General features: G+C 55.9%; 10 protein-coding genes across 10 annotated transcripts; 3 read left to right on the forward strand and 7 right to left on the reverse strand.

Annotated features, from left to right (window-relative positions):
- Window positions 1–1,253: 1,253 nt before the first annotated feature.
- PG985_001976 (fructose-bisphosphate aldolase class II) lies at window positions 1,254–2,407 on the forward strand (the record flags this gene model as incomplete). The annotated part of the gene is made up of 2 exons (XM_066821745.1): window positions 1,254–1,565; window positions 1,631–2,407. 2 exons carry the CDS (start codon window positions 1,254–1,256, stop codon window positions 2,405–2,407), a joined length of 1,089 nt encoding a protein of 362 aa, XP_066689177.1.
- A 1,463-nt stretch (window positions 2,408–3,870) lies between these two features.
- Window positions 3,871–4,745, reverse strand: PG985_001977 (uncharacterized protein; the record flags this gene model as incomplete). The annotated part of the gene is made up of 3 exons (XM_066821746.1): window positions 3,871–4,059; window positions 4,115–4,357; window positions 4,437–4,745. The coding sequence occupies 3 exons, from the start codon at window positions 4,743–4,745 to the stop codon at window positions 3,871–3,873; spliced, it is 741 nt and encodes a 246-aa protein (XP_066689178.1).
- A 1,801-nt stretch (window positions 4,746–6,546) lies between these two features.
- On the forward strand, window positions 6,547–7,785 carry PG985_001978 (uncharacterized protein; the record flags this gene model as incomplete). The annotated part of the gene is made up of 1 exon (XM_066821747.1): window positions 6,547–7,785. The coding sequence occupies one exon, from the start codon at window positions 6,547–6,549 to the stop codon at window positions 7,783–7,785; it is 1,239 nt and encodes a 412-aa protein (XP_066689179.1).
- A 1,461-nt stretch (window positions 7,786–9,246) lies between these two features.
- PG985_001979 (uncharacterized protein) lies at window positions 9,247–10,041 on the reverse strand (the record flags this gene model as incomplete). The annotated part of the gene is made up of 1 exon (XM_066821748.1): window positions 9,247–10,041. One exon carries the CDS (start codon window positions 10,039–10,041, stop codon window positions 9,247–9,249), a length of 795 nt encoding a protein of 264 aa, XP_066689180.1.
- Window positions 10,042–15,643: 5,602 nt separating this feature from the next.
- PG985_001980 (uncharacterized protein) lies at window positions 15,644–16,417 on the forward strand (the record flags this gene model as incomplete). The annotated part of the gene is made up of 1 exon (XM_066821749.1): window positions 15,644–16,417. The coding sequence occupies one exon, from the start codon at window positions 15,644–15,646 to the stop codon at window positions 16,415–16,417; it is 774 nt and encodes a 257-aa protein (XP_066689181.1).
- A 1,952-nt stretch (window positions 16,418–18,369) lies between these two features.
- On the reverse strand, window positions 18,370–19,539 carry PG985_001981 (uncharacterized protein; the record flags this gene model as incomplete). The annotated part of the gene is made up of 1 exon (XM_066821750.1): window positions 18,370–19,539. One exon carries the CDS (start codon window positions 19,537–19,539, stop codon window positions 18,370–18,372), a length of 1,170 nt encoding a protein of 389 aa, XP_066689182.1.
- Window positions 19,540–20,303: 764 nt separating this feature from the next.
- Window positions 20,304–21,422, reverse strand: PG985_001982 (uncharacterized protein; the record flags this gene model as incomplete). Its single annotated transcript, XM_066821751.1, has 1 exon — window positions 20,304–21,422. The coding sequence occupies one exon, from the start codon at window positions 21,420–21,422 to the stop codon at window positions 20,304–20,306; it is 1,119 nt and encodes a 372-aa protein (XP_066689183.1).
- A 444-nt stretch (window positions 21,423–21,866) lies between these two features.
- Window positions 21,867–22,556, reverse strand: PG985_001983 (uncharacterized protein; the record flags this gene model as incomplete). The annotated part of the gene is made up of 3 exons (XM_066821752.1): window positions 21,867–21,899; window positions 21,997–22,191; window positions 22,272–22,556. 3 exons carry the CDS (start codon window positions 22,554–22,556, stop codon window positions 21,867–21,869), a joined length of 513 nt encoding a protein of 170 aa, XP_066689184.1.
- A 915-nt stretch (window positions 22,557–23,471) lies between these two features.
- PG985_001984 (uncharacterized protein) lies at window positions 23,472–24,251 on the reverse strand (the record flags this gene model as incomplete). The annotated part of the gene is made up of 1 exon (XM_066821753.1): window positions 23,472–24,251. One exon carries the CDS (start codon window positions 24,249–24,251, stop codon window positions 23,472–23,474), a length of 780 nt encoding a protein of 259 aa, XP_066689185.1.
- Window positions 24,252–25,642: 1,391 nt separating this feature from the next.
- On the reverse strand, window positions 25,643–27,172 carry PG985_001985 (uncharacterized protein; the record flags this gene model as incomplete). Its single annotated transcript, XM_066821754.1, has 1 exon — window positions 25,643–27,172. The coding sequence occupies one exon, from the start codon at window positions 27,170–27,172 to the stop codon at window positions 25,643–25,645; it is 1,530 nt and encodes a 509-aa protein (XP_066689186.1).
- Between the last annotated feature and the right edge of the window lie 563 nt (window positions 27,173–27,735).

Genomic DNA, 27,735 nt, shown 5'->3' on the forward strand with positions numbered 1-27,735 from the left:
CTTCTTCAACTTTGGTGGGACACACAACAACACATGAAGCACGTTGTTCAATGCTCTTGCTCGACTCTCTCAACACTTGCATATACCGGACCGGACACTCGTACACTGTGGGAAAGCCCAATCACAAAGGTAGCATAGTTGCCAAGTAAGCCACTTCACGAGGCTTGACGATTCGCTGGGGCCGACTTCCCTTTCTTACTGTACCATGCAGACACAAGGTTCAGCAGGAGGGGTCCTGGGCCCTGGCAGGGACAAATCATAATTGGAAAGCCCAAAGATAGCTCTGATGTAACCTGCACAAACAGCTGTACCTGCCCGGGACCTGTTACCAGCCATCCATTGAATTGATGCATCATGTAATGTACCGCAGGTCGGCAGGCCGCAAGTTGCAGTCAAGAGTCTCATTTGAAGGAAGTAGCGTGTAGCGTCAGGGTGGCTCCCACCTAGGACCCCTCCATCGATGCCGGTACGATGCACACCCCCCTGCGAGAATAAACCGCTCGTCGGTCTGCTGTACCAATGGGAGCACATCAATGCAAATGCCAATCAGCGGTATAACTCAATTTGCATTTGGATTTTTCGGGATATATTCTCCTTAGGTAGAGTATATCCAGAGAGAAGTTGCCGAGTGCATGTACCCCGAGCAAACTGAGAAATTCTCCATCTATGACATCGCCGTGTCAAATTGAATGGATAGGCAGTGCAGTAGGTAGGTACCGTTTGGCAGCAGTAGCTGCCTGTTCTGGTCTGTCCGTTTGTCTCCAAGTGAGATCGGCCTAATACGCTGGCGACCGACTTGTTCGATGTCCAGGAGCCAGGACCTTAGTACCAAGCAATTGAAGACAAGGAGGCCCGAATATGGTGGGGTGGTTTGGTGGCTCCGGATGAGTAGGTAAGAGTTGGCTGGGATGTTACGGAGGAGCCCTTGGAGCTACAGAGGAGCTGAGGTGGGAAAACCAGCTATCGATATGACGACGAGCCCCTCCTTTTCCCTCATTAGCTTCCATTCGAGTCTCTGCGTGTCTGCGTTTGGTTTTGTCGGCCTCGTTTCATGGAAAGAGCACAACTCTGCTGTACCTGCCTCGATTGGCCCCAAAGTCAACCCCTCCTTCCCAAAACCTAAAATCATAAAGGCCAGCTACTACCTCTGCCACTTTCCTCTGAACTTCTCTTCCCTCTTCGATATTTCTTCCCATCTCTCCATAATCCTCAACTCTCCCACAACCAACAACACTACATACACAATCTACAAAATGGGTGCTCAAGCTGTCCTCTCGCGCAAGACCGGTGTCATCTACGGTGATGACGTCCTGGCTCTGTTCAAGCACGCCCGCGAGAACAAGTATGCCATCCCGGCCATCAACTGCACATCCTCTTCCACCGTGGTAGCTTCCCTCGAGGCTGCCCGCGATGCCAAGTCCCCCATCGTCCTGCAGGTCTCGAACGGTGGTGCCGCTTACTTCGCCGGTAAGGGTGTCGACAACAAGGACCAGTTCGCCTCCATCCAGGGTTCCATTGCCGCTGCCCACTACATCCGCGCCATTGCCCCCGCCTACGGCATTCCCGTAAGTTCCATCCGGTCTTCTCCTCTGCGATTGGGGAACACGCATAGCTAACAGTGATGTCACAGGTCGTTCTCCACACCGACCACTGCGCCAAGAAGCTGCTGCCCTGGTTGGACGGCATGCTCGACGCCGACGAGAAGTTCTTCAAGGAGACCGGCGAGCCCCTGTTCTCTTCCCACATGATCGATCTGTCCGAGGAGCCCGTCGACTGGAACGTCGAGACCACCGCCAAGTACCTGGCCCGTGCCGCTCCCATGAAGCAGTGGCTCGAGATGGAGATTGGTATCACCGGTGGTGAGGAGGATGGTGTCAACAACGAGGATGTTGACAACAACTCCCTCTACACCCAGCCCGAGGACATCTGGAACATCTACAAGACCCTCGAGCCCGTCTCCCCCTACTTCTCCATTGCCGCTGGCTTCGGTAACGTCCACGGTGTCTACAAGCCTGGCAACGTCAAGCTGCAGCCCGAGCTCCTCGGCAAGCACCAGAAGTACGTCGTTGAGAAGCTCGAGAAGAAGGCCGACTCCGATAAGCCCGTCTTCTTCGTCTTCCACGGTGGCTCCGGCTCCGAGAAGGCTGACTACCTCACCGCCATCAGCCACGGTGTCGTCAAGGTCAACATGGACACCGACATGCAGTACGCTTACCTGGCCGGTATCCGCGACTACGTCCTCAACAAGAAGGACTACGTAATGACCATGGTCGGCAACCCCGATGGCGCTGACAAGCCCAACAAGAAGTTCTTCGACCCTCGTGTCTGGGTCCGTGAGGGTGAGAAGACCATGTCTCAGCGCGTGGCCGTGGCCCTCCAGGACTTCAACACTGCCAACCAGATCTAAGCGGTGTTTATTATGATTAATGCATGGAAAAAAGGGATTAGGCGTTAAATAGATACCTAGATTGAGGTGATAATACCACCACGATGACACAACTTATACTACTCTTGCACACGTGATGAAATCCGCGATGGCGCTGACTCCCCGATAAGAAAATGTTCGACCTCCGTATATGTATCCGTGAGAGCGAGAATACCATGCCTAGGTGCGTGACCGAGGTTCTGAGGGAGTTCAACACTTCCAAACAGATCTAGGCCTTTCATTTCCACGTACGTTCCCACGGCCTAGGTGGGCCAAAGCTTCGACTCCCGTGTCTGGGTCCGTGAGGGGGCCAAGGAGAGAAGACCATGAGCAAGAGCAAGCCCGTCTTCTCCCACTCGACGTTCATGATTCATGCATTGAAAAGGGATTAGGCGTTAATATAGATACATTGGTAAACTTGAATATGTTCTGTCCGAACTAAACTATGTGCCCGTTGATCCATGGACGTGATGGTTTATGCTATTACTTTCACAGCGACATAGTTGGCTGAACTGACTGATTCGACTTGGCCTAACTAAATTCTGACTACGTACTAATATGAATATGTTGATAAGCTTTAGTCTATTCTTTTCCTTGTCCCATTTTGATTCTGTCGTCGGTTTGACATACCTGGAACCTATTATGCTACTGGAAATGATTGTTTGGTCTCGTATCCCATCTTTTTATGGGAGTCAATGTCCGCAAAGGTGATGACGCTCTATCTAGCTGGAGGCTGGCAATAAGAGTTTTTTCGACCCATCAGACGAATCGCATCTGCTGGTACGTTCCCTGGGGGTTTCGGGGTCATGGGGTTTAATGCCCCTATTTCAAGTTCATATACTTAAGGGTGTCCTGCTCTCTGTACGTCTTTTGTTTTTGCTAGCTTTAGCTAAGAACCAGGAACCAGAATAAAAGAAAAAGAAAAGTATTTATTTGCTCTGGCCAACCCGCCCGCCCTCTCCCACAAGACCAGCGTCGTCTATGGTGATGATGCCCTTGCTCTTGTCAAGTATGCCCAACGTCCTTGGTCTTTTCTGTAGCATATACCGCTGAGCCAAAAGCCGCGGCATACGCGCTGAGCTAGTAGCCGACGGTCAACTGATAGGTCAGTCGGTATATCATGATATGTCTCTCAAGCCAGAACCAACTTTTTCTTTCCAAGCACGCCCGATGCCCTTGCTCTCTTGACGAACGCCCTCTCCCGCAAGATTGGGAACTCATATCATGTGGTCTCTTTATGAGCACGACTGCGTAGTCGTGGAAACCAACGAACCATGGCATATTACTGCTTTACTCAAAGGCATCATGGGAATAATGCCTGCTCGCGTATAATGTGCATTCTACCGGTCCTGAATGTATGTACAAGAAACAGCCTCCGTAGCCCTGGTATCCAACTCGTCTCGTCCGATAAGGTCTGTCAGCAAAATCTCCTTCTTCCTCCTGATCTAGAGGATCTTGTTGAAGTTGTTGTTGTTGGGCCACATCTTGTCGGGCTTGGGCATGGGGGCAAACTTGGGGTGGGCCCAGCTGTCCAGCTGGATCGCCGGGTCATTGATGGAGTAGCCGCCGGGCAGCTTGATGGTGTCGCTCGGGGCCGGCCCGGTGTACGAGCTTTGGACATCGACGTGGGCGCACTGGGGAAAAGTCAGTCATGTACGAGTGTAGGGGTAGATGGGTTTGGACACATACCTGCATGAAGAACTGCTTGGCCTTGTAGGGCGGGTGCACCGCCATCTGCTCGATGCGCATCAGGTACTGGCCCTTGGAGATCTCGGCCGGCAGCTTGAAGGTGAACTGGCTCCGGTCCCGCGTCAGCCAACCCTGGTCCGTGCCGTCCCAGGGGTCCTTGGTCCCGAGCTGATAGACCTTGAACCAGTCGCCGTCGCCCTTGTACTTGCTGACGTCGCCGCCGGGGGCCAGCGACATGTGGACCTGGGAAGGGGCAATGAGAGTCAGTCGTTAATGCACATACAGAGAGAGACAGAGAAATGGAGAGGGAGAGAGCACTTACGGTGACGGGCCCCGGGTGGTAGATCTTGGTCGCGAGGTTGGTCTGGAAGCCGACCGTGTCCTGGCCGGCGACGACCTTGGCCGCCTTGGTCTTGGCCATGTGGTTCTCGGCGCCCTTGTTGCAGCGGAGGTTGGTGCTGTTGAGGATGGCGCCGTCGTCCCACGACGGCTGGAAGCCGTTGTCGTGCTCGCGCACGTACTCGAACTCCTTGGTGACCTCGCCGTTGAGGATGAAGGACGGGAAGAGGTAGTGCGCCGCCGACAGGGTCGGGAGGACCGCGAGGGCGAGCAGGTGGAGGTTCTTCTGCATCTTAGCAGGTGGATTGGCGGTGGTGAGGGTGCAGATGAAGGCGGCGAGAAAGGATGTTGTTTTGGGCGTGCTTGAGTGGCTTATAACCAAGGCAAGCTATGTTCGACCGGTCTGGTGATCAGTCGTGAAAGAGAGTATTGGCGGGTAGCTTGTTGCTGCCCTGTGAAACGAATGAGTTGGTTGGCTGTCCTTGGCTGAGGATGTGGAGGAATAAGAGTTCTTCGTCGAGCGCGTGGTCGGCCTTATATATAGATACGGTCGCACTTATCCGGCGGTGCGGCCGATGAGCCATGCCGGTCGAAGTCGACATCGTGGTTTCCGGCATATGGATGCGCTCGCGATATTGAAAAAGGGGGTCCGGTTGAGTATTATGAGGCGTCGCGCGGGCTAGCTACCCTGGTTCACTCAATGGTTCGTCCCTACTCGCGTTCGGCGATGACAGAATGACACCTCTTAGCATGTTCGCTATTGCCATAGGGCTCATGAGTTGATCCATGACTTTCGCACTCTAGCTGGAGAAACTTTCGTCAATTCCCGGGTCCGATGGCAGGGAGACTCTGGTCTACCGGCAGATCAGGTGCGTCATGCGATCTGTTTCAGACTCATACTGCCAAGCGAAGAAAGTTCAGGAAACATACCAAATATAGAGATCAGGATTGAGAAGTCAATTATTTATGCGAAACAAAGAACTGCATCCCAGCTGCCGTTTATTAAGCAGCCAAGTGCCGTGCCTGACGTCCGCTGCCAAGGCCGACCGATGCACCATCTTGAGCAGGCCCCTCCACCTGCGGTATCAGCGCTGTCGTTCAATTGCCTGCCACTCGCCACTTACAAGTCATGTCATCGCTTCCCAACCCTGGGATCATCCTCAATTTTCACATACGGCAAGCAATTCGATCTTCGTTACTTCTGATCGCGGCCTCTTTATCGTCTACCTAGCTTGTTTCGAGTGTACCGACCATGCAGTTCTTCTGGCCGCAATACGAGTCAGGGACAACCGGACTAATCCCACAACACCAACAAACGAAGGCATTGAATGGAGGCATGATGCTTCTTCTCCTCCACGAACGAGATATCAATACCACGTGCCTGGCACTCTTGCCTTGTTCCCGCCGCTGCGACTTGCTCGTGAGAGCTTTTAGTTGGGGACACGAGCTACGGTATTGTTGTAGTCACTCAACCTGCCGCTGGAAAAGTTGACATATGGTTCTCCCCGTCCCTCCAGTCCATCCTCTGGGCATATGTGAGGCCCAGCTTCATCTTCTTCTCCAGGTGACATGGCTTTCGTCCTAAGCCGCCTATGCTCTAGGACGGCAAGCACGTACTGTTACAAGTTTCAGTGCGACGGGGGGGGGAGGAACCATGTCCTCGGACATAACTCACAGACATTCTGGTATGGTCTTGAGAAGCTGTTGGCTCTAGGTAGATTGGCTTCCATTTGGCCTTGCCGCCTACCCGACAGTCCTGAAGACAGCCAGGCTACGCAACATGAGCTTGGCCGGCCTGGAAACCACCGCCTCCGAGGGAGGGAGGCCGCGAATAGATGTAGTCTCCAACAACGCACGTTGGTTCCTGAAGACGGGGTTCTCAGGCAAATAAGCGTCCCCAGTAACAAAAGTCAAGTACGAACAAAGAGGGCATGTGGCGCGGACTGCCGAAAGATTGACTGGCTTTGTCTCCCAGCTGAACAATACTGTTGTGTGAGCAAGACGGCACATAACATTCCCATCGCAGAACCATGGTAACAATGCGCTTGTTATCGCGGACTCTTGGGTATATTAGGAGGAGGAGAAGTAGGACGATGAGAAGAACACTCGCTCGCCCCTACGCCAAGGAGAGGAACCTTACTCACCCACCTACGAAACCCAAAGACTTACTCAACAACACCGACACGATGCCTGCCACGCTCTGGTTAGTGCGACACGCCGAAGGGCTCCATAACGCCCTAAAGGACTGGGACCTTCCTGACCCGGTCTTGACCGACCTCGGAGAGATCCAGGCTCGGAACTTCTACGAGACCCATGGCCAGAAGATGGAAGGTAAGGTCGCGGCGATCTTCGCCTCGCCGTCGAAGCGGACCATCCTGACGGCCAGGCTCTGCTTCGCCGGCCCTGTCGCCCAAGGTAAGCGCATCTCCCTGGACCCGGACCTGATGGAGTGCACACCCGAGCCGCCAGATACATGCAACATCCCCAGCCACCAATACGAGCTCTTGGAGATGTTTGGGAACGAGATCTCGGTCGCCAACCTGTCCTCGAACGAGTACATGGACCGCGGGCCCAAAAGCCGCTTCCGCGACACCAGGTCCGCCTGGAGCGCCCGCATGGCGCGGGCGCGCGAGTCGCTCTTCCGGGTCGCCGACGCGCTCGGCGACGACGAGATCATCGCCGTGGTGTCCCACTTCCACTGCCTGCGCTGGCTGGTCGGCAGCGGCGGCGGCGAGGAGCTCACGCACTGGTCCAACTGCGAGGTGAAGCCGTACCGCTTCCAAGCCGACCCCTTCATCCCCGGCCAGCAGCACTACCTCGTCCACAGCCCCTCGTCCATCAGAATCCCCTGCACCGCCCACCTCCCGCCCATGCCCACGCCCGCGCAGTCGTCCCCGCTCTTCGACCCGGACGGCGCCCCCATTTCCCCCCGCCTGCGCAGCGTGCTGGCGCAGCGGTACGACGAGCAGCACGGCCGCGGCGCTTACGAGGCCCAGATGCGGCTCCAGTGGGCGAACCGGGCCCGCCCGGACTACGCGGTCGCCGTCGTCACGCCCCCGGAGCGCCGCTTGCTCTACAACATCGAGCGGCTCACCCCGCTCGCGCGGCTGCGGGCGCGGCAGATGCAGCGCTTCGCTCAGATGCACCCGAACGACCACGAGTTCATGGACGTCAACCTGCGGCAGGCTGCGGTCATCGCGCCCGACCCGTGGTGGACCGCGTCGGCGGAGGAGGCCGAGTGGCCCGCCGAGTGGAAGATTGACGGGGAGCAAATGGATGCGTACATGGAGGCTTTTCACGCGGGGTGGCGGCTGCTGTTTCCCTATGTGTAAGTGCTGCGAGTTGGGTAAGTAAGTGCTTGCTTAAGTATGTGTGCAGGAGAGAAGTAAGTGAGCTTTTGCAAGGCGGTACGGAGTACGCTAACGTAGAACTCCGACTGGATGGACTGTGCTTGCTTCTCGTGCTTCGCCTAATGCCCATGCTACATAATGCATGCACTTTGGATACAAGTATGTGACGAACAGAGGAATGGGAAATGAATTAGGATTATTGGGATAGTAATATAAAGAAAAGTTGGGTTTTGCCATAATGTTTTGACAGATGCTGCGAGAGTGAGTGAGCAAAGTGTTTGCAGGTATATACTGTAATAATGCAGCTGATTTTCAACAAGCAATACTAGCTTGTGTAGTGTAGTGGCTATCACTCCAGATTCTGATTCTTCATCACCATTCTGGCAACCCCTGTTCGATCCAGGGCACGAGCTCATAGAGTTTCTTTTTTTGCCTTTTTTCGAGCCATCACTTACTTCATTCTCCAGTCTGAAAGAGTCCTCTCTTGAGTGCTTAGTCTTCGATATTCTCTAAAAGTATATTCGGACGAAGAATTTTATTTTTATCATCTGTACGAGTCGAGATTGATTCTTCCGGCTGTCCGCCCGTGACAAGAGAGTCCGGAGCTATGTACCCGCGCCTCGTGGCTGCAGAGCGCTACTTCGAAATTTTGGACAGGGGTTTGCCGACAGTGGACAACGTGAGGGGCCGCTACCACCAAACCCATCGTTCGCCCTGAACTGCTGCTGCGGCCACTGGATACCACCATCGAATCCCACACCATGACCTCATCGCGCAACGGGAATTTCTGCTGAAAATGCTCAAGATGTACGGAGTAATCAATTAATAGACGTGCTAAGCGACGCGACTTCCACCACTCTAATGGTATTGCCAATCTCCTCCCTCCCCCTGTCCCTCTGCTCTGCTTCCTAACGATTACAACCAAAAAAGCGATATACTGAAAAACGAAGTTGCGATGTGGCCTTTCACCCCCTAGAGTTTTGTGAATGCCCCCCTTGCCTGCCTGCCCCCGGCCGCTATGCCCCCCAAAAATTTCAAAAATCCAAAAATGCCCATACATAGTCTCCCGGTTTCTCTCCCCCTTTTGCTGTCCCAGCAAAAAAATCCGTTCAATCTCCCATATGCAGTATAAACAAACGGGGTGGGTATAACAACGCCTTATGTCCATGCGGAAATGCCAAAAACACAATTCGAAAATGTCAAAAGGGAAAAATTCGCAACGCAATATATGCAACGCAATCATGTCGTCTCTCTCTCGCGCGCGCGCCGACGCTTCTCGGGCAGGTCTCGCTCTTCTTCTCTCCATGCATGCGAGTAAGGAAGTAAGGAAGTAAGTAGTGTATGTCGCTTGCTGTGTGTTCGCTCTATTGTCGTTGTCGTTATATCGTCATTTAGATGATGGAAGGTTGTAAGGTGGGTGTGCTTCTTTGGTTTGGTTTGGTTTCACGCGCGCCCAAACAGCCACCCCAGCTTGCGCCCGCCCCCGCCCTCCTTCTCCGGCACGTCGTCGTCGAGGTCGAGGCGGTACCGGCGCACGCTGCCCGAGTCGTCGTCGAAGCGCAGCCGCCGGTTCTCCTTGGGGATGAAGCAGTCCGGCACGACGTGCCGCAGCATCCAGCCCTTGACGCCCTGGCTCGCGGCGTCGATGGCCGCGTACTCGAGCCGCCGCGTGTGGTCGCTGGTCCAGTAGTGCGTCGTCTGCGGCGGCGGCGGGTAGACGGTCCCGGTCATCTCGTCGTCGTCGTCGTCATCTTCCTCATCGACGTGGTCGGCTTCTTCTTCTTCTTCGTCGTCCGGGTCGGGGAAATGGTAGTACGAGACGGATTGCTGTTGCGAACTGGGCCGGCACAGGCCGTATCCACTCGTGTACCCCGTGCGCGAGGCAGGGGTGGAGCGAGTTGCCCGGTGAATGGAAGGTCGCGTGCCCGGCCTCGCGTGGTGAGAGGAAGAAGAAGTTGAAGAAGATGTCATGGAGGTGCGGCGGCTAGAGACCTGGGACCCGCCCGACTTGGACCCGGACGGGATCGACTCATAGCCTGAATCCTGTCGTCGCATGGGCATGGGTGAAAACGGGACGTTCTTCCATGTCGAGGGCGGCTTGGTCTGAACTGCTGTGTTCTTGGGGCTGGCCGGCTCGAACTGCCCGAGTTGTTGAAAGCTGTGATAGCTCACGTCGGAGGCGGCGACGCTTGTTCGGGATCCTGACCGGCGCAGGCTGGCATCACGATAATGGACCATTGTGCTGGGAATTTGTGGTTCTTATGCTCTGGTGTGTACGACCTCCGGATGTCTCACTCGCAGGCAGCGGCTCGTTGTAGCAGAAGGAGTACGGCTTGAGCTTGAACGACCGTCTTTTTTGACTTCTTCTCTTGAACCTTCCAGAAGTCCCGACAAAGAAAAGTCGGCAGGTCCAATTGACTCTTGGTTAAGGCAGGACCCGAGTTTGCGGCTCGACTAGCTATCATATAAAGGAGCTCAGGGACAAAGATGGTTGCTGCGGTGGGAAAACTATTGGTCCCAGGGCGAGCAGGACGGAGCCGTTATGGAGTTGCGGTCTGTGTCGACGAGCCAGGTTCACGAGACGCACCGATGGGGGGGTTCGATCTTAATTTCCAGAAAACGGTACGCCGGCTGCAGAGTGGGTACACGAGAATATAATTGACGTATGCAGTGAGACGGGCACGATCGATGGAGTGGAAGGGGGAGGGTAGTTCAGACGATAATCTGCAGGAAAGGGATCAAATGCCATTGGCACACAGGCGCATTAGGGCTGGTTCGCAAATGCAAATGCACGATGGTAAATGTGGTTTGCAAGAGGTCGGCATGCAGGAGTAGTGCTAGACCGGAGCACTATTTCCCCTCTTCAACCAGGTCTTCAACCAGGATGGTCCGCGGATGGGACGATTCGAATGAATGCTGACAACTATTGGTGTGCGCGGCCCAGTAGCGGGAACTCCCTCTCTTTCCCTCTATTTTCCTTTGATTTTCCCGTCTGCTGAGCAAGGCCCGGCGAGAGTGCCGGAAAGTCTAACGCTCGGAGCCGGACCGATAGAAGTTTGACCTCCCTGGTCACAAATCTGGTGATCAAGGATGTAATCGCAGGGTCGGCTTCTTCCTCTTCTAAAAGGAGAATATAAGTCGGTGTAGCTGAGTTTTCCAACCCTAGAGAGGGTGCTAGTCGATCGCGAATGACCCCCCGAATTCGAGGCGAGCCACAAATCCGGGAATTTGCACCCCCAACTTTTGTTGAGCGAAAGGCGGTCTGCCGTCGCTTGTCCCAAATGAGGCCTAGGAATTGCAAGAATCGTGACCCCGCTTGAGAAGGCTTGAGAGCAGGGCAAATCTCTCCCCACGTTGCACTGGCGCCGTTGCTCTGAATAGGATAGGGAGGGGCCGCTGCAGTGGGGACGGGCGCTAGATAACCGCTGGATCTCTGCAATGTTACCGGTATTTGGGTATAGGGTATTTCCGACAAGAGACAGGAGGGAGAACCAGTGGCCAGGCCGTTGTTGATGAGATTGATTTGTCGACAATAAATAAGTTTGCAGATGAGATTCCAGATCTTGGAGATTGATTTGTATATAAGGTCAATATCGTCTGAAGCCCTCACCCAGACGATGGGGAAATCCGGTCGATTGGGCTACCAATTCTTTGACGATCCCCTTGCATGAAGACGCACGAGGGCCGGACGGGATGCTGTCACTGGTTACAGTGTGGTGGAGTGGGAGGGCAGGCCTAACCACTCAGGTCTGCGCCCGATGTCGCTGACAGGCCCAGCGGTAGCGCGCACAGATGCAAATAGCGACCAGTAGTCCACTTGGCAACGACTATTGAGAATTTGGAGACCGAAACCCGCGAGAAAGAGGGGGATGGATATACGGCTCAGGAGGAAATAGGGTCAAATAATGTCTCCTCTCCAAAAAAGAGAAGGCGCGCGGAAGGCGAGCAAGAAGGAGGCTTTTAAGTGGACGCCGTCAATCTCGCGGAAAGAGGAACCACAAGACTAAATGGGCATATGCTGTCGGCGCGTTGATGCTGGTGCATTGTCATCTGCTGCTTTTAGGGGACGTGGTCGTGTTTCGAGTAGAGCACGACTTGACCTGACTTTTGGAGCTGAGGATCAAAAAGAAGGCGAGGCATGAATGCATGCCAGGGCGTCAGTGTTCGCAAGCCCTCGTTTTCACATGCTTCGAGCCGACTAACCTACAGTATGTACCAAGACACAGCGCCCAGCCAGGCAGAATTGCTTTTCTTTTGCTGTGCGGCGCTGTGCGCTGGTTGGCAGGCGGTTGGTGGCCATTCTCAGATCTGCCCACCCACCGGGAGCCACGCTAGCGCATCATCTGGCCAGAAGTGTACAACCTGCTCTCTGGAGGTGGCGTCTAGACTGGCTGGGCCTGTCACCAAGGCCGCCCGCCGGTCCAATGGTCGCCTGTCGCGTTGTCGTTGTGAAACTCGGTGTCAGAACGTTATTCCCATGGGGGGTTGCATTACGCTCTAGCCCTTCCCGAAAGAATTCGTGAAGAAAAGAAGGGTTACATCTGACCGATTGCCACATGCTGCCGAGGGGCTGCTTCGTGCTTCGTGCTTCGTGCTCGTGTGTCCTGCTCTTGTGCTGCTGCTAAACATGTCCCGCCGTTGTCGGCCCTGCCACAGCAATAAAGAGTGTATAGGTAGTAGCATTAGTATGTAGATATATTCCGCGTGATCAGTTGCTCTTGGTAGTCATGCATGTCTTGGATGAACGAGGTGGTTAGGACGGGAGTCAAATGACTAGCGGGGGGAGGAATCCTCCCCGATTTGCTGATAGAGTTCGCAGGCTATTTGGAGCACGATCTTAGCGCAAGACCTCCTCTCTCCGTTTAGCTGATGCCTGCCTTTGTCGCTGCCCAGCTGACGTGGGTGCATGTAGAGTTCGCGCGAATGGGCTATATCTCTGGCTGTAAGCAACTATCCCCAGCCTTGGCGGCGAGGGCATGCATTGCGCAATCGTGTGTAGTCGTTGCTTTTCGGTTCTTGCTGAATCGGGAAGGGGAAGTCTGGCCATGGTTGCTGTCAACTGGGCGGGTCATAGTTCGCGAGAGAGCCCAATAAATCGAAGGGCTGCTGCTTCCACCATCAAGAGGAGCCGAACGGCAGACGGGTGACGGGCACTGGTGCCAAGCCGACCTTATCTAGCCCCGTCACCAGATAAAAATGGTGGGTAGGAGGGGTATAGGTTAGGACTGATCACTACTGGACTGATGGTCGGGACCGAGTTTACTGAGTCGAGATGCGGTTTGGAGGACGCCCAGCGGCCCAGCAGCAACAACCAGAAATCGCTGCGCCGTAACTCCAGTTGTCGCTGCCCACGTGTGGTCATGGGACGAGGGTCGTACGTAGATCGGCAGCTTCAAGTCGCATTCCCCGGAAGCGAAGACTAATAATACTACTTGTGCATACTCCATACATGCAATGCCATGCAGGGCAGTCCACCTATCAAGATGCGCTCGTCGCAACTCGCTTAGATATTATTAAAAAGGTTGAAGAATGAACGTCCATTACAGCTGATGCCAAAAACATCAACTGAAGCCTGCTATGCACAGACTCGAGGCGGCAGAACCCAAATACCCCGGGCCGTCCCTGATGCCTGAGTGTAAGCTGACTTCGCAGATGTCATCCCTACACTACCTACTTGACATTGCTCCACCAGGTCAATCCATCACACTCTAATACCTAAACAGCAGATCAGGGACTTTTGCACATTTACATCGGCTACGCTTACGATTACCTTTCTCTGCCTCGGAGGCTACTTGCATTGCTGATCGTCCTTGACTTTTCTGGTTGAGCCTTCGCCTTCTTTGCCATTGGCTCCGGTATGCGACATGCAATTGACTCTCCTCTCCCTTGTCGGTTGCTCTGGCATCGTATGATGATGGACTTCTGACGGCATCCGGATATACCCACATACCACTTGGAGGAGTGCCAGCTCCGACGACGGTTTTGCTTTACATGTTGTTAGTTAGTTCCTTGCAAAGCACCGGCGCGTCTATGAATAGGTAGCCAGAATCAGCTCCTTACTTCCTTATGCTAATCACGGTCTCTAGGTGGTAAAGCGTGCAACCCTAGCCTGTCAGGGACTCGACCCCACGGTTTTCTAGAACCCGACTAGCACGCCCCAGGACCCTTCCTTTTTCTCCCCCTTGAATTACTGGGCAAACATCAACTCTGGCCCACCACGCTTACTATTTGCTTTAATATATCAAAGGAGCCTGTGGGGAGCAAACCAGTGCTCCAGACTGCCTGACTGACGACTGACGACTGAACGGACGGCACTGCCGGGTTTTCTTCATTCGGCAAAGTTTGCGTCAAAAGGACGTACGATGTCTCTGAATGCATACGAGGCCACGACGACCTCGAGGCTGCCGATCCTGTCGGATCCGGACGGGCATGGTATCCCATTGGCTTCTCTCCTCCCTCGTCTGCCGTTCTATGTCGAGGGTCAGTTGACGAGACAGAGGGAGGGGCCAAGACCGGCGTTGACAGAATCTCAGCGTAAAGTCAATGTAACATCGTCGTCATTCGCCGATCAGGGCCGGACGTCGCGATTTCGTCTTTTCTTATCGTCCGTTGCAGCGCAGCAATGCGACAGGGGTTGAAGGGTGAGTCGAACTTGTCTCTGAATCTCCAACCTTTAAGAGGCTGAGAGACAGTGGGCGGCGGGGGTGGCGGGTTTGGATTGATTGAAGGAGGGCTCTCCTCGTTCGTTCGGCGAACTTCAAAAACCACGCGGAATTGAATCCGTACAGTAAGCTAAGCGTCACGGGCGCAGCTGTGCCTTATTGAGTATTGCGATTTCATTAATTCTCGTTCATCTGGAGTCGGCCTAGGGCAATCACAGAAAAAAAGAAGAAGATTGCAGGGAATATGGAGAACCCGAAGGACGGTGGTGCCGCAGAGGCCCAGCCAGCCGGTCGGCCTAGGGTGTTTAGAGTGCTTTTGAGGGTGCAGCTGCAGGCCAATGCTCGTGTTGTCCACTGACGTGGCTAGTGGCGGACCAATGAGCTGTCGAGGGTTCCTTTTCCCAGGGCCCTGCCACCGTCCGTCCCTTATGCCAGTCTGCATACACGATAAGGTGAAACCCGGTTTTTGTTCTCTTTCTCGCTCTCCAAATGCCCTTAAGCTTGATGACCATGGATGCTATCCGAATCTTTGTGCAACTGCATCCGCTCTGTTGATTCGCCGGCGGGGCAAACAATCTGATGTGTCATGGTGGCTGTGCCTTCTGCCCCCCGGAGCCAGCGCTGGGAGGAGGGGAAAAGAGACGGGTGTTTGAGGTGGTTGATAGCTCCGGGTGGTCAAAAATAGACGGCAATGCGGGAGGGAGACAGCGACCCACCACACTCCATGCGGTGAACCGATGGAGGAGGGGAGGGTCGGTCGGTCATCCTGGGAGGTTCGCCAAAAAGGGCTGGGTTGGTGTCAGTCAGTTTCATGGTGGAGGCTGCCAGGCTGCTGCAGTTGGGTATTAATGAGCTGGCATCGGACTCACTGCCTCTCCCGCAGGCTGCATGCATACTCACACACACACACACACACTTTACTTATTCCTCGAGATCGGAAAACAGGAGCCTCTCTCTACTACTACATCTTCTGCTTCTTCGTCCCCCCTTCTAAGCCCGCAGATAATGTGCCAGTGGTAGCTGAGTCGAGATTAGGTTGACTCAAACTCGGTCCCTTTCACTCACACCCACCCCCGAGACGGAGATGAACATTAATCTTAACATGATCTCTCGCTTATTTTTATAATACATAACCAACCAAGACCAAATACTTATTATTACTTATACAATCGTTCGCCATGATTATTCCTACAGCCGGCCTTCGACCAAGAGACGCCTCTTCCTCCGGGACGGACAGCCGCCGGAACCTGATCATCATCTCCACCGTCCTCGGCAGCGCCCTGATCCTCGCCTCGATACTGACGGCCCTGCTGCTGTGGAGCCGGCGGCGGCAGCGGAAGCTGGCGGGCTACCGGGAGGCGTGCCTGCGCGACCCGAACCTGACGTGGGACGACTACGAGCGGCGGCGGAAGCTGAGCCGCTCCATCCTGATCTGGGAGGAGGAGGTGCAGCGGGACATCATCCTGCGCAAGACGCTGCAGAGCCGGACGTCGCTCACCACCAACCCCACCACAGCACAACAACCGCGGACACCCCAGTCCGCCGCCAACGACAAGACGAACAACACAAAAACGACAAACACATCGCGGCAGCCCCGGAGGATGCGGTCGCGATCGTGGCACCCCAGCATGACGACCAAGCCCGAGACGTCCGACTACTACCTCGAGCCGACGGCGGCGGACGAGCACCGCGACGGCTTCGTGCAGGAGTGGCGGGACATCGAGGCCTCGCTGGAGCAGACGTGGCAGATCCTGACGGGGAAGCGGCACCCCTCCACCGACTCCGGGCGGCGGCCGCTGCTGCGGCGACAAAGCCTGGACGAAGAGGCGCCGACGCGGCCGCCCACGGCCCTGCTCCGCCAGCCGTCGCTGTGGGCCCACCCGGCCTTCCGGGGGCTGGTGCGCTCGAGCACCAAACACTCCAGCTTGCCCGCCACCGTGGGCAGGCCGTAGTGATCATCAACGGCTATTTTCTTTTCCCCCAAGGCTGGGGGGTTCCAACAAAAAGAGAGCATGGGGTAAGAGTAGAAACAAAAACGGATCAGGCGGCCGTGTAGCCTGAACTACACAAACAACAACAACAACAACATCTTCAGGAGTTCATCGGGGCCGGGGGCATAAGCATTTGGGAATTCGGAAATGAATGGGATGGGCGGCATGGAATTGGGGGGGCAAAGCGAGCGAGCGAGCGAGCGAGCAAGCGGGCGGCGTTTCCTGGGGAGGCGGATAATGTTTTATACCCCCTTATTACTTACTTACATAAAAGCTAGTCATGTGCCTTTTTTGGGCCTGTCAGCTTCTCGGCCACACACACCTCACGAGAACAAAGACACACTCCTTGAATGCAATCAATTCAAACATACCTATATCTGGCTTGGCCTGTGTCAGGTGGGACAATCTGGGGAAGCAACGCAAGCTTAGGCTTATGACGAATCACCTTCTGCCTCTATCCGTTAATTAGGCCGAGATGACCATTTGTAAATGTTTGGTTCTAGCCCATATTGCTGCTTGTATGCAGTTGAGGCTCCTTGGACACTCCAATGGTGCTGGAAGTGGCCTTAGCCGTCAAGCCTCTGAACATCTACCTAATAGGGCCCAAAGAGGTGGAAAGTCAAAGGATTGGAGCACATCATTCATTGTCTTGGCTTCACCTCGGTTCATCTTGGTCTCATGACGGCCTTTACTCTTACAAGCCATCCAAGATGACAACATCTGCTAGATCCCCTAGCTTCAGGCCGGGCGGTGCCCTGATGCTGTCGAGTCTGCGCCACATTAGCATTAGCAAAGTGTATTTCCCTCTTTTACGTCGCCTTCTTCAGGGCCTCAGCCGTCTGTCATACAAATCTAATATTGACCTCGTCTCAAATGTCAAATAATAAGTTCTTCATTGGTCATCTGCCAGCACCGAGTAGCCCCTGAATGCGGCCGCACTCGGCTACTGCCCCTAGACCAGCTTCTTGAGAGGCATTAAAGTGGCCACAAAATATGATTTCCGTGTCTAAAATAGGTTGGCATTGTAGCTTGAGAGAATGATCAAAATTGATGGCTGGATTAATGGGATTGACTGCAAAAAAGTTCTCAATACCCATAGGTAGTGCCATTTCCAGAAGAATCCTGGGGTGCAAGTGACAAGCAGTCGTTTCACTATATTACAACGAATATTCTACGGCAAGATTTTTACTCATCTAGGAACACGGCAGTTCATTCGGCGAGGGACAATGGTTTCAGTGTGTTCTGATACTGTCAAGCTTGGCTCTTATAGCTTTTGAGATGATTAGCTTACAGCAAAGAGCTCATGCCAACCGCATTAGAAGTAATTGCAATGACAACACTGGGCAAGCCACAACCACACGACGTTCTGTCAACCCAATGATACCAAAAAGGCGCTGCGCTCGGGTACGCAACCGCAGCGTAGCTTCATTTGAAATGAAGTTGATGCTGTCGTCATGGACGGCAGCTTTTCATCTCCTTTGAATTTAGGGTAATGAAAACCACCACCATCCGGTGGACTTTGGCATTCCTGGAGTCTGGCCCAATACTAAAGTACTGAATGAGCGACTTTCTAGACCACAAAATCTTACGTGCTGCCTGGGAAAATCGCGTAATTCCCGAAGATGAGCAACAAGCCAGTTTCGAAGTGGCGCGTTCGCCTACGACTACGAGGCAAGAGAAAGGGGCCGCCGAGGACTAGCCAGCCGCCTAGCAAGACCGACCACTACACCTTCGAACGTTCCGAGTCCCTTTGGTTCCATCTATAAAGGATATCCTTCCGCCCCCCTCGTACTTGGACTTATTCCTATCCTCATCACACAACTACCATCATCATCACCAGTCACTCATTCCACCACACTCTTTTGGCAAGTTTGTCATTCAAGTCAGCTCACCCAGTCCTACCTGATCCAGTCTCACAGACACTCTCTCAACTCAGACCGAAAACCCGTCACACTCCCTACTTCCATCTCCCACCAGTCAAGATGAAGACCAACGCCGTCGTCGCCGCCATCCTCCTCGGAGCCGCCCCCTTCGTCGCCGCCACCGGCGCCGCCTACGGCGAGCAGAAGCAGCAGGACTCGTACGGCGCCCAGCCCGCCGCCTCGGTCACGCCCGCCTCCTCCGCGGCCGCCCCCGCCGCCACCCCCTCCAGCACCCAGGCCTCCTCGCCTGCCCAGAGCCAGGACACCTACGGCCAGCAGCCCGCCCCGCAGCAGCAGCAGCAGCAGCAGCAGTCGTCGCCCGCCCAGGGCTCTTACGGCCAGCAGCCTGCTTCGTCCATCTCGGGCTCGTCCCCCGTCCAGGGTTCCTACCCCGGCGGCAACGTCGGCGTCCAGATCCCCAACATCGTCGGCGGCATCGTCAAGGGCGCCCTCCCCATCGTCGGCGGCGCCGTCAAGGGTGCGCTTCCCTACGTCGGTGGCGCCGTCAAGGCCGGCGTGGACGGCATCGTCGCCCCCGTCGTCGGCACCGCCCTCAACGTCGGCAAGGACGTCCTCGGCCAGGTCGGCGCCAAGATCGGCGCCGACATCAACGGCAACGGCTACGCCGGCGCCCAGGGCCAGGGCCAGGGCGGCGTCGGCTTCAACGTCGGTCTCCCCGGCGTCGTGGGCGCGGGCGTGCGCGCCGGTCTGCCCGGCCTCAGCGTCGGCGCGGGCGTGCCCGTCGCTGGCGTCGGTGCGGGGGCCAAGGTCGGCTGGGATGGTGTCGGTGCCGGTGCCCACGTGCCTGGCTTCGGTGTCGGCGCCAACGCCGGCTGGAATGGCGTCGGCGCCAAGGTCGACACTCCCTTCGGCGGTGTCGGTGCCGGCGTGTCTCCCAGCACCGGTGTTTCCGTCGGCGTCTCGCCCAGTGCTGGCGGCTCCGTCTCCGTCGGCGGCTCTTCGCCCGGTGTTGGCGGCTCCGTCTCTGTTGGCGGCTCCTCGCCCAGCGTCGGCGGCTCCGTCTCGGTCGGCGCTGGTGGCAATGGCCAGTTTGGCCCTTACAAGCGCGCCCATGTCCGCGACTTTGGCAGCTCCGAGGTTGCCGAGAACTAGACTGTTCCTTCGGTCGAGGTAAGCTGCATCCCCCGCAGGAAACCACATGAAACGTCACTTCGTCCAATGCTCCTTTCCCCTTTTTTGCCACACCTCCCCGCCTCCGACACACAGTTACTAACTTTCGGGTTCTCCTAGTTACGATAGGATCTACGCAAGAGTTCGCTTTTGGACAGATCCCTTCTTTTGATAACAACAATGTTTAGTCTGTTTGAGAGTTACATGGGCAAGACTGGTGCTGGGGTTGCGATGGGTTTTGCTACTACTTTCTTCCTCTGAGGGCAGAGAGAGGGCTTGGGAAAAACAAAATACAATGGGTCGGGGAAAACTGGGTGTTCTGTCGGTTTACGGAGTTTTTGATTTCGGGGATACTATTCTTATCAGGCTGCCACAACGGCCGAAAAGGTTCTTCACAGATGCGAAAGCTCTGTCAGATTCACCTTGGGGGGAGAAAGGGAGCACCACTGCCGGAGCGATTTGGCTTTGAGACCCCTGGCTCCCTTTGGGGGCTTGATTCTGTTTTTGCCATCATGGAGACAGTTAATGCGATGATGATGGTATTGTTTAATCTCATACCCTGGGTCTCTCTAACGTCCGTGATTCGTCGCTCGACATTTGACTTTTCATCTGTTCGTCGGGATCTCGCCCTGCCAATCGTGCTTGCTTTCTTATGCCTTGAGAGCAGTATCCGTTACAACCACGAGAAAGAAGTCTATTGGACTGAGGGGGTCATGCGGCACCACTGCCTGTATAAGAATATACCTGTATAATCGCGGTTATTTCATGACACATAGCTCCATCATCACATATGATTACAAGCATCCCCCTCCCCCTCCCCCTCCTGCCCCTGCCCCTGCCCCCATACTCTTATGCGCCCACCTCTGGTGGTACACCGTCCACCGCCACCCATTCCACTCAATCTCCGACACCACCGCGCCGTCGAACCCGAGCCCCAGCAGCCTGCGCCGGTACGCCGCCGTCTTGGGCCCCTGGAGGTACCACCGCCGCCGCCCGCAGCCCGCGCAGAGCCCCCCTCCGTCTTTCGCGCCCCAGTCCTCCCCTTTCGCGAACCGCGGCACCGCGAAGGCGTCCTGCCCCTCCCGGTCCATCAGCGCCAGGAACGCGTACACCGCGCGCGTGAGGGCGCAGTCCGCGGTTCTTGGGGGGACCGGCATCGAGGCCGCCGACGCGGCGCCAGAAGCAGAAGAAGACGCCTGCTGCCACGGCGGCATGCGCGCCGCGATGGGACAGAGACACACCGTCCCCGCGGGGATCTGGTCGCTGACCGGGTTCTCGGGCGCGCCGAAATCGCATTCGACCCTTACGACCTCCTCCTCGCCCTCCCCTTCGCCGCCCGGGACGACAGTAAACACCGTATCCGCCCAGACGGTCTGCGTGCACGCCAGCGACCGGGCTGCGCTCGCGTGGTAAAAGTCGACCTGGTGATTAATAGCCAGCCGGCGGACGAGGCGGGCGTCGGGGCCGAGGTCCTGCAGCCAGCGCTCGAGGTAGAGGGCGTCCCAGGGCTCCTGGGCCCAGAGGCCGACGCGCAGGAGGTGGTCCCCCAGGTAGAGCGTCAGGGCCTCGCGGCGCAGCTGCCGGCAGGTCTGCGCGACGGCTGGCGTCCAGAAGCGCGGGCGCGCCGAGGCGGGCATGCGGTAGCGGCGGAAGGAGGACGGGTACTGGGGCGGCGTCGGGGGGAGGAGGAGGGCGTAGATGGCGTTCCGGAGCTCGAGGGGGAGCTTCGTGATGAAGTGGCAGGGGTTGCTGCTGCTGCCATTATTACTGCCATCGTGTTGGCGCGGGATGATGATTAAGGGGGCGTTAGCTGCTGCTAGCTCGGGCGGCTGTGCAGGAGCAGCTGCGGCTGAGGATGGGCATTGCTCATCGTGGGTGGTCGTATTAGTAGGATGGACGGTCATATCCGCCATGCCTTTCCCAGAAACATTGTTTCCCAGATAGTGCCCGCGTGGATGGGGACATTCGCGTCTTCTTATTAAATACTTTACCAGATGCAGAATAATTCAGCCGCAACGTAGCGCGCTGGGTACAGACAAAGTCATGCGTTGTTGAGTCACTAGGATCATCCATCACGCGCGATCAAAACAGGGGGCTCCGCCGTTGGCGCGGGCCTACCGTCTGGGCTAAGGCGAGACATCAATGCATAAATTTGGTCAATCTTACTACTTTTTCTTTGACAGCTGATATATGTACCATGGAAAATGGAAATTCGACGCGACCGGGGCGGCCATTTTCAGACTGTGCACGCGATCGACAAAGACAGGACAGGACCCATAAGATGAGGCTGACAGCAACGGCGATTGCTGATTGGGTGCATGTCAAAAGCCAACATCGCCGTCCTTCCGAGAGACTCATCAAGTCCCGGGGTATTTCTCGCCCTGATCCCACTATGAATGACAGCGGCCCAACATTAGCACCTGACCCAATCTCGTTCGTTGCTGCGACAACAGCATTGTGAAGTAGACCAAGAGGCGAATTGCTTACATGTTCCACGATGCACCCGGCATCCCATCGGTACCTGTCGACAATCTCGCCACTCATGCTGTTCTGGTAGTGCAGCCAGCTCATCGGGCTGTCGAACGTCGTGCCGAGTACCGTGATCTGCGTTTGAGGCCAGATGGGGCCGAGGACGTCTAGGGCCGGTCCAGGCCCGTCGCCACTTGCGAACGGGTTGTGGTTCTGCGTTCGCGATTCTTCGTATTAGTCCATAGTCTTCCATCAATTACGAGACAAGCTGTCCATCAATCGATATAACATACCCTGTAGGAGGCAGCGATGTACTCAAACGCCTCAGTTAGGTTCTTGGTGACCAAGAAGGCATTGGCAAACTTGTCGAACCGGGCCTTGGTCTCCTCGACGCTCGGGGCGGGCGTCATGGCCACGCAGGGCGGCGGCGTCACCACCGCAGCGGGCCGGACGTCCTCCACTACTCTGCTGGGAAGCTCGGAGGATGCGTCGGGGACGCTCCTGGTCGGCGCCGCCGAGACCATCTCGATGGCGCCCAGGAGCCCCGCTAGGAGCGCGGCGATGCGGACATTGACCATTGTAGGTGCGCGTGTGACGGACAGACAGTAGTTGCTTTTGATCGCTGGGCCGACCGACCGGTGGAAAACAAGACGAAACTGGTGAAAAGGTCGACGTTAAGAGGGCACCCGAATGTTTCAATCGCCTCTCCAGGCGGAGTATCTTCCTTATATCACCATGTTATGTTGTTTGGCCAAGAAACATGCCACCCTTATCAATCTGCAGAGTCCCCAAGAGGAAAGGAAGCCGTTTTGCTGGGATTGGTTCGGCACTTGGGAAATGTTGCAACGCCGCCGATCGTCCGAATGGAATTCCCCGCGGGGGTTCGCCATTACCCGGTTTTCCCGCCTTGGAAATCGTGGCGCACGCTTGGCTCTTGCGAAAGGGACCTTCTCCCCCTGAGGCGGTATGGTATATATCTCCAGAAATATTGGTGCATGCAGGTGGCTGTTCTGTTTCCAGGTTTGGAGGCGAGCGAGGTCTTGCTGTTGCCGAGGATGCACGGGTGGATGATACACTTCGGGTTTGGATGATGGTGCGATGACGTCGGTGAGCGATACATCATTAAGGGCACTGCTCGTCGAGAGACTCGAAGGAGGACATCATGGTCGCAATTCCGACAGCATGTATAGACCAGGCAATGCTCTGGAATGGATTAAACAACACAGCCCGTTTTGCCAGGAGAGAAAACATAGAAGATAGAAGGTTTCGTAGATAGAAATCAAGCTCACTCAAATAAGGTAGCGGCAAACAGCCTACCAACCAACGCACGTACCCAACCAACACCTACTTACTTACTCACGCACCCCACGAAATGCAAGATGGACGCAACGCAACGTTGAACTTCTTATATTCAAACTTTTGTATTCATTGATGGATTATGTCATAAAGTTTCGATCCCATGCCTTTGGCCGCCGACTCCGGTCATTTCCATTCTATAACACCACCCCTTTCTCCGAGACTTCGATACCGCCCCCTACCCCGCGCCCCGACGCGGGCAACTTCACATGCGGCGCGAGCAGGAGCATGTAGCACGAATGCAGCCGCCGGGGCGCCGCGAACAGAAAGCTGCCGCCCCTGCGCACCTCACGCGCCTCTTCCTCGCGCTCCTCCGCCGCCGTCATCGTCGTCGTCGTAGTAGCAGTAACCGTAGCCGTCTTCTCGTTCACCACCTGCTCGTGTTCCTGCTCCCACCGCGGAAGCTGCATAGAAACAGCCTGCCGGTCCTCGATGGCGACCCAGCCCTCGACGCGGCGCGCGGCCCCCAGCAGCCAGGCGGCGGCGCGGCCGCGGTGGCAGTGGGGCGCCATGGCGTCGCAGCCCTCGCGCTGCCACATGGTGAGGGCGTTGGAGAGGGACATGGCGCCGACGAACCAGCCGAAGAGCATCATGTAGAAGTAGGAGGCGGCGCTGCTGAAGACGACGGCGCGCAGCAACGAGACCGTCTGCCAAAGGCCATCCAAACTGTAGCTACCACTGCTAGTAGTAGAAGGGGCCTCGTAGTGGCGGACCAGCTCGGCCGCGTCCTGCAGCACGGTCGGCAGGAAGAACCACAGGTTCAGCACGCTCAGGCTGACCCACATGGCGCTCGCGATCAGGAAGGCGGCCGCGTACACGGTGCAGCGGCCGTGGGTGATGACGAGCAGGGCCGACAGCGAGTGCAGTACCACGATGAAGCAGCAGCTGTAGTAGAAGATGTCGTCGAGGAGCGTCATTTTGACCGGCTTATGCGAGTGTGTGTGGCCAGTATATGTTGTTGAGTATATAGATCGTTATACAAGTCAATGTATATGTTTCGGGTGTGTGTATGTGTGTGCACGACACGATATACAGTGGTGTGGTTCAAAGAAAAGAGATATAGTGAAATATATGTTGGTTATCGTTGTGGTTGTTGAAGTTGTTTCCCGTTTTCCGACCACTTGTTGCTCCTGTGGTGGTTCCTGACCCGACAGACACACTGGGCGAAATAGAAAGAAAAGAACCCGAAATAAGGGGAGATGAGGTATACGAAGAACCAGAAAAAGAAGAAGGGAGACTATGAGATTAGATTGAAGACAACATTGACGATCGATCCGGATCCCGACTTTATTTGGACAGCAGCAGCAGGACGGACCCAAGAGAAGAAGAAGACGACGGAGTGCCGTTCGAAAGCAAGGTCGAAGATCCAAGTGTAGCTTTGGTGGAGTGTGGGCTGAAACACCCTTACGAATGCTGTTTCGAGGCCCATGTTTTTCGTGCTTGATTAGCGCAACGTTGATGAGGACGTAGTTTGGTGTCACCTAAAGAGCTAGAGAGAGCAGCCTTGGAGCCAGGCGACGAAAGGCCGCTACAGTACGCTACTGTAAGTGGGCGGGGGCTTGGCAGATCTCTCTTTCGGCAGCCAGCCCCCCGCCCCATTCAAGCATTGTGCCCCAGGGGAAAAGGGAAGTCGTTCGAGGGGCATTTGTCGGCCCCTTTCGTCATGCTCTTGGCTCTCTCCAATAACCCCCGTCCCCATGCATTGGCTGCTTACGAGGTCTGCACTGTTACTATGCGAACCCGGAGTCGAATCCTTGGTGGTTTATTTGAAATATTGGCAAGAGCTAGCGGCCGGCCCGCTTGGGTTCGTGAACGAGGGGGGCAGGGGGGAGGTTTATTGTCAATTGTCAATCTGAGCTGATCCAACGTCACCGGCACAAGGGAGATCGACACGACCCCAGCAAAAGAGGGAACTCAATTGGCGTCTTTGCACATCTTCATCAGTCATCCCCTGGTCATTGTGCGAGTCAGGTTTTCGCGGCTCAAGGTTTTGGATTCGCGGTTTCTTGGAAAGTAAGAAAAAAAAAAACACAAAAGAAGTATATCTCGGAAATAAAATAAAAATAAAAATAAAAAATCGGTAATGTACGCCTGTTTTCCGTAGTTGCACCCACCCATGCACAGAACAGAAACAGGTCGTATGACACAAAATACAGACATCGAAGTAGAAGAAGTAGAAGAAGGAAAAGAAGAAGAAAGCGTAAGTTCGTCAAAGCGTTAGCGTCATTCCCTTTTCCACCTTGTTCAATCGTCGTCGTCCGGCCGGCACACCCTTAATCCCATCATCCGCCCTCCCTTCCCACATAACTCAATCGCACTCGTCGCAGCCCGCCTGGAATCCCTTCTGCTCGTCGAGGTGCAGGCGGTAGTCGCCGCGCACAAAGGCGGCCAGGAGGTTGTTCTCGTAGCCCAGGATGCCCTCCATGGACTTGCCGATGCGGCGGGCCTCCTCGAGCGACACCACGCCCGCCATCTCGTTGCGGTCGTTGCGGCAGTGGCTGGACGCCGACGAGTGGCTGCCCGCGAGCGCCCCGAGCGCCGTCCAGCTCAGCCGCTTGCCCTTGCGCGACACCTCGCGCACCGCCTTGGCCAGCGCCGACAGCTCCCGCATCTCGCTGATGTCCCGCTCGATCTTGCACACCTCGCCCAGGGCGCCCGCGCGCGGGTTGCCGTCCGGGAACAGCGCGTCCAGGTAGTCGTCCAGGGTGAACCGGCCCCCGCTAGAGAACCACGACTTGGACCGTCGGCGGCGCGAGCCCTGCGCTTGCAGCCCGTAGACGGCGCCCACCACGCGGCCTTCCATGCGCTGCCGCACTCCCAGGAAAACGCCGACCCTGGCGAAGGGGTCGTCCTCGAAGGCGTAGTGGTTGACGATGGGGTATTCCGGGAAGTCTTCGCAGTTGCAGTTGTGGCCCTCGTGGCCGTTGTGGCTTCCCAGAGGTAGCGTCATTTCTGGCATGGCGGATCCGAATGTGTAGACGTTGAACTTTCCCAGCTGCTGTCCGGGCGGGAGATCGGCACAGAGGCGCGACATGACCCATGCCATATCCAGTGCCCCTGTGTTGTGAACGAGAATGTTCATCTGCTTCGATCGCAGCTTGACGCAGTTGGCGCGAACGTGATTGTACACGGCCGTCGAGGTCGGCGTAGGGACTTGCAGAGTCCGTTGCAGGAATCTCGAGAGCATGTCCAGCGGGAAGCCTAGCCGGTAAGGTAGAAAGGTGTGCATGTCGTGGTTGAAAAGTTCCGTTAATCTAGGCAACGTCTTCTTGCGGAGGTGGTCTTCGCTCCATTCCATGCCGCCGACCACGGCCCAGGTGTAATGCTCCCATCCTTCCTCTTTCTCTTCGTCAGCCCCGTTCCAGCGGCAGACGAAGGTGCGATCCTCGCTGTTGACGATCTGAATCAAGGACCACATCAGGCTGCACTCGATCAAGAGCAGAGGCAATACGAAGAAACCGGGCATCAGGAGCCACATTGGAATAGCTGTCAGTAGGAACTGCAACTCGAGTAGCGAAAGGACCAAGTAGAGGAAGATCTCCCTATGCTCCTTCCAGCTCATCTGCCCCCTTCTCCGGCTGAGCGAAGTCGCGAAGGCGGCAAAGATCTGGGACACTGCGCGCATGCAGTGCATCGCGTCCGTCCGCAGCAGCGGCCAAAGTGAATGCTCGTGCGTCAGAGGGACGGACCCCGTGGCCCCGTCCATCAGCGGCAGGATATAGCTGATGCTCATGGCCGACTGCTGGTCCCGCGTAGGGGAAAAGGGCCCGAGGGAGGACCTCGGCGACCCCATCGAGGACGACGTCGTCGTGCGCACGAGCCACGGCATAGCGGTCATCCCGAGGAGCGGTTCGAACTGCGCAGACTTTCTTGTGGGAGAGGACGAGAGGGACGAATGACGTGAGTGGGTTTCCTTCCCCAGATGTCTGGGACGAAGCGTGACGGTGGGCGGTAGTGTGTCGAACGACATTCCAGAGCGAGCGTTAATGACCGGAAGCAGCGACCAGGATGTGGTTTTCGCAGGCCGGCATTCCTCCCCTTGAAATAGCCATCCGTCAAGACTTGGGCGTAAACATAAACAGACAGGGTGAAATTGAGAGGCGCCCGTTGCTGGTCAAAACGGCTGCGCCAGTGAAACTCTATTGTCCATCTGAAGATAGCCCGCGGCAGTTTCACGACGAAAGCAAACAGCAGGTCGGGCGCCAGCCCTCTTAGCGGCTTGCGGGACGCAATCTGGCAACGGATAACCCGAGTCATCACAGTTTTCGTTTCCTTGGCCATGGGATCTCTCGCCGAAGCGTGTTGATAGCGCTACTTGTCGGCATTTCAGACTGTTTGCTGGATCGCAGTTAGCAACTGTTCAACAATAGCATCAACTCACCATATACTATGTGTCGCCTT

The sequence above is a fragment of the Apiospora marii genome (genome assembly GCF_038362585.1).
Source record: "Apiospora marii strain CBS 49790 chromosome Unknown utg000002l_segment0_segment0, whole genome shotgun sequence".
Taxonomy (NCBI): Eukaryota; Fungi; Ascomycota; class Sordariomycetes; order Amphisphaeriales; family Apiosporaceae; genus Apiospora; species Apiospora marii.